This window comes from Chenopodium quinoa, unplaced genomic scaffold (genome assembly GCF_001683475.1).
Source record: "Chenopodium quinoa cultivar QQ74 unplaced genomic scaffold, ASM168347v1, whole genome shotgun sequence".
Classification (NCBI taxonomy): Eukaryota; Viridiplantae; Streptophyta; class Magnoliopsida; order Caryophyllales; family Amaranthaceae; genus Chenopodium; species Chenopodium quinoa.
Window position 1 is genome coordinate 2,602,575 of NW_018744080.1, and position 5,278 is coordinate 2,607,852.

At 33.5% G+C, this 5,278-nt stretch overlaps 1 protein-coding gene across 1 annotated transcript; it reads right to left on the reverse strand.

Moving 5' to 3' along the window:
* Positions 1-1,677: 1,677 nt before the first annotated feature.
* Positions 1,678-3,811, reverse strand: LOC110691476 (anthranilate N-benzoyltransferase protein 3-like). The gene is made up of 2 exons (XM_021868417.1): positions 2,964-3,811; positions 1,678-2,518 (listed from the first exon to the last, which is right to left on the reverse strand). The coding sequence occupies exons 1-2, from the start codon at positions 3,619-3,621 to the stop codon at positions 1,836-1,838; spliced, it is 1,341 nt and encodes a 446-aa protein (XP_021724109.1). The 5' UTR covers positions 3,622-3,811; the 3' UTR covers positions 1,678-1,835.
* Positions 3,812-5,278: the final 1,467 nt, after the last annotated feature.

Consider the following 5,278-nt stretch of genomic DNA (forward strand, 5'->3'; position numbering starts at 1 on the left):
GCTTTTAGGGACTAGCTTGCAATTTTAATAATTTTCAAGCTAATAGCCAAACCATTGGAGGATAGTTTAATAATTAGCTTGGCCAAGCTAATGCCAAGCAAATTAGCTTAGCTAAGCTAATTAGAGCAACTCCAATGGTTGCTTTCAAGGACTAGCTTGCAATTTTAATAATTTTCAAGCTAATAGCCCAACCATTGGAGTATATTTAATAATTAGCTTGGTCAAGCTAATGCCAAGCAAATTAGCTTAGCTAAGCTAATTAGCTTAGAAATTAATTGTCTCTAATAAATACTAATTATTTAAAAAATAAAGCTGAAAAATCTAAATATTATTAGCCTAATCATTGTGATATGAATTAGCTAGTAGGAATAATAGCTTTGCAATCTTAGGTGGCATGGCAAGCTAATTTGACAATTAGCTTGCCATTGGAGTTGCTCTTAGCTTAAACATTAATTGTCTCTAATAAAATACTAATTATTTAAAAAATAAAGTTGAAAAACCTAAATGCTAATTAGCTTAACCATTGTGGCATAAATTAGCTAGAAGGAAGGTTAGCTTTGCAATCCTATGTGGCATGGCAAGCTAATTTGGCAATTAGCTTGCTATTGGAGTTGCTCTTATTGCACCACTTTTTAGGAAGTTTCACAAATATTACATCATTTCTTCTTTGGAAAAAAATTATTTGTGTTCACACTACAAATACCCAACATACCCTTATTTTTTTTCACACTTACTTTTTAGTTTATCAATATATCACACGGACAATTTTGTAGTTTTAAATTTCTCTCTCTTACTTTTTTCTTTTACTAAAATATTTGTACCCAACCCCTATAGTGCAATAATAAAAAAAACGGAGGAAGTATATGACATTAATATTTTAATATCTACAAATATTAGATTATTAATGTCATATATTAGAATATTATTGTCAAATATAAGACTATTATTGTCAGGTATATTGAACTCACCGTGAGTCTGACTTACCCAAGTATTTAGTTGGCGCGTTTGATTTAAACACATATATTAAGGAGATGAGAGAAAGAATGAAAAGGCAAGTGGGGTAGCTTGTAAATGTAAGGTAAAAATTTTACCCCAAAAAGAAACGTGTCAACTAAAAAAAAAAATCTTAAAAAGGAATACGTGTACTGTCAACTAAAAAGAAACGGAGATAGTATTTGAATTTTGATAAAATTCATGTTAAGAGCTCGATTGAATGATGTTAATATGATCTTGAATTCTTGATTGAGTTGTTGCCGTAGCTTATGGCCATTCAGAGAATTACTTATATGTTGTGTTTGGATCCTTCTATCAATTCATATGTAATTAAAAAATTGGGTCATGGCTCAGAATCGGGGCTTTCATCAGCTTCAAATTCATACTGACTGCATGGGGGTTCTTTCCAGTTTACCAGATCATTGTTCTAAAGATATTTCTGCAGTTTGGATTCATCAACAAATAGAAGTCATTATAAATAGAGGCCTTCTATGCGTGTTCTGTTCGGAAGGTTGCCATAATACTATTAGGCCAGCGCATGAGCTCGCAGTTTCAGAGAGGAAGCGTCATATCCATTGTTTTTTCTTTTAGTCAGTTTGTTTGTTTTGTTTTTTTAGAGTGGATCTTTGTTAAAAAAAAAAGGGGGTCAATTATTTGACATCTACAACATAGAAAGGATCCAAATTGAATGAAAAGTCGAAATTATTTACTAGAAAAAAAAAATTACACAATCAACACAATGTTTTCACACGCAGAAACAAAACATTTAAAAAAAAAACAAAAAAACAAAACAAAACAACAACACAACATTAAAATGTTTCAAATTCTCCAAATTTATAAATCTATAAATTAGGAGTAATTTGAAAGTCATACAAGTATTTCTCAAAGAGAGGTATGTGGTCATTGTAAAGCTTAATAGTTAATAAAATGACACCTTCTTCGTTTGGGCTTGGTATAAAGAATGCTTGCCCCTCATGTCTAATTCCACCTTGGGCCACAGTCTTGGGCTTGCCCCAACCAAAATCTCCTAAATTAAAAGGGAGTTTGGCCCAAGAATTTATCACAAGGTTTGGACATGTAACATGTTGCACCCCACGTACAAGTGTATCTAGATTAGGTTGTGATTCTATGTAATCAATTGCCGATCTCAAATATTCCGTGCTTTCAACTTTCTTTAGCGCTTCGTGAACCATACTCGCGGCATACGATACCGGCTTGCACGTGAGATCACGCGCCTTAGCAATACAAGCTGCAAAGAAAACTACATTGCCAAAGTACCCTCGTGGTAGAGTTGGATCCCTCAATCTTGACCGCCCATCAGTGGGTATATAGAGTTTCACGTATTGATCACCTGTTAAACCGCGTGCTTTGCACGTGCTTCGCCATATGTGCCCAGCTAGCACCTCGTATGTACTTAGCTTGTAGGTTTGAACCTCCTGTGGTTGTGATGTGGCTTGTAATTTTAAGGTGTTTATGTTACGTTTAGAGAATTTGAACATACATTCCCTTGCGCTTGCCATTTCACCTAATTAAAATCATAGCCACCTCAAGAATTTAGTCATTATTTGCTATATAAATTTTTTTTTGCTCAATACACGCGGTTAAAAATAGACAAATTCTAGTAGGCATTTACATGAATTCGTAATTTAAATTAGTCAAAATAGTTTTTTGTATTATTTACATGTCTTGTTTTAACCATAGAAATGCGTCAACCGTACCATCAGAAATTACGTAAATATAAAGAAAATCAAAGTAGGCAATTTAAATGAATTCGTAATTTAGATTGATTTATAGGCAATTTTGTTTCAATAATTCTAGTAGACTAGTAGTATTTGAAACTTTTCGTTTTAGATAGATTTTGTATTATTCACATGTCTTGTTTTAAACTTTTAACCATAGAAATGAGTCAACCATCAGAAATTGCGTAAACATAAAGAAAATCAAAATTTGTGTTAGAATGTGACTCGAACCTGTAAGACCCTTAGGTAGTACGGGTGGCAAAGGTGGCTCATACTCCAAATGTCGAAACTTGATCTGAGGCGGATCACGAGGAGCAACATAGACGGCCCGATCGTGGAAGGGCATAACGGGGAGGTCAAGCCCCCTAGCCAATCTAGCCCATGATACAAGGAAGTAACCAGATCCAACTCCATCAATTACATGGTGATGTGTTGCACACCCCATGCCTACACTACCACACTTGAATCGTGTGATTTGTACCATTAGCAAGGGGAACGACGAAAGGCCACCCGAGAAATCGCACGTAGGGATCACTACCTTGCGAAAATCGGTACCTAAGTCCGCAAGAGTATGCGTTGTTTCTACCTCTTTAAATAAAGCACCGGCCGCATTGCAATCGATCTCGTATCGACCATTCTCTTCATTCTTTTTTAATCTTCCCGCCATCGGATAGAATGGTACTAAAATTTTACTTAGGGACTCCTTTAAAATTTTTGTGTCAAAAAATTTTGGACCGTTATTATCTTTTAAAGGACTATAAACGGCTATAATGTTGGTGTGGGAATATGGCATGCGTATGATCATGTCTAGCCTTGAGAGCCAAAGATTTTTCTTAGGAGTCTCCTCGGCCGGGCAAACCATGGTAGACTCTCTTACGATCACGCTCATTTTGTTATATTTTTTGGTTTCTCAATCTTATTTTTAAAGCTTAACAAGTGTTTAACAATTGAGGACTAATGAAATAGTGCTTGGGATGCAATTAGCGTAGACTTTTAAGTGATCAAAAGTTATCTAGGCTAACTACTATGTGATAGGATAAACAAAAAGGAAGAATATTATGGATTGAGTGAGTCATGCTTTGTCTTTGAATTATTAGTGATGATTAATATACTTCACAAATATGGATTATCTTGTTATGATTTGGAATCATTAGAATTTAGAAATGATTAGTGGAGGTATATTCCTTTTTAATTTTGAAGATGAAGTCATTGATTGCAACATGTTGCACCAAATACAATTGATTGTTTGAAGTGCTCCTACCAAACTTTTGGTGATCAACAGTTGGAAAACAGCAGTGGATCGAAACTTATTGTTTTTAGTTTTAATATATCTGTCAAATTTCGACTTTTTGCATTATTTGTTTATAACTATAGTTTTTTTTTTTTTTTTTTTATATATTTTTTTAATCAAACTCTAGTTTATGAGATCTTGATAGAATTATCAATGTATTTTTTATAATATCATTTTTGTTATATTTTTTTTTAACTTATCGATAATCGTAATTATTGAATTTGTGTGTTAGACAAACATGATAAAAGAAACAAATTAACTAAAAAAGAACCCAAAAAGTTGGTGAAAAAAAAAAGTTTACAAAGAGATTATGAAAGAAAAAATCTATTTGAGTGATATTGAGTAGTTTAGAGCCCACCATCGAAAAAGGTACATAAATTGTTGATTTGTTGGACCTCTTAGCCCAATCCGATTAAGGCTCCAAATTTCTATATTTAGACAAGCTGTGTCATGGCCTTTTCTTTTGGTTTTTAATGTTAGTTTAGTTCAATTTATTATTTTATTACTCCTAATTGACTTTTTTTTTTTTTTTTTTTTTTTTTTGAAGAAATGCTAATTGACTTTTTTGAATAAAGTCCATTACTTTTAACTTTTTTTTAAAAAAATTGTTTTATTTGAAAGAGCAACATATATTCTATATGGTTGGCCACACACAAAACTTTCATATAGTCACCTACCACATCAACACAAATAATGTAACCTCCAAAATAATGAAATTTAAAAAACGCGTCTTCACTCTTTTTTCTTACAAAACACTCGCACACAAAACTTCGGTATAGCCACCTAACACAATAACACAAATTTAAAAAACGCGTCTTTATCTTTTTTTTCTTACAAAACATGCACAAAGCTCTAAACTTGTTATCATGTACAAATGTTATTTATTTATTTTTTTTTTTTTTTTTTTTTTGACAAGAGCAAAGACTAAACAGAACTAGAAATTAGACATAAAATTAGTTAAAGTAATTCGACATTGTCTTGCAATGTCGTGAGCCCTTTGAACCTGATCTCTTTGGACTTTTAAAATTGTGCACCTTTGGAATGACCCTCCCACTTCCTTGATCTCTTTAATCGTCCATGCTATCGAGACATCTTTGCCAAGTCCTCCTTGCAGATTGATGATGAGAGCTACTGAATCAGTTAAGATTAGAATCCCCTGCTCTCCTTTTGCTTTTGCCCATTTCAAAGCTTCCAGGCATGCCCACGCCTCGCATTGCAGTGCAGAGGAAGCCGCCCCATGCTTCCCTCCCCCTTG

Excerpts from the sequence above, each read along its gene's own strand:
- LOC110691476 (XM_021868417.1), bottom strand. The coding sequence starts at position 3,621 with ATGAGCGTGATCGTAAGAGAGTCTACCATGGTTTGCCCGGCCGAGGAG. Across the intron at positions 2,519-2,963 it reads ACTACCTAAGGGTCTTACAG|GTGAAATGGCAAGCGCAAGG; the intron begins GTTCGAGTCACA and ends GATTTTAATTAG.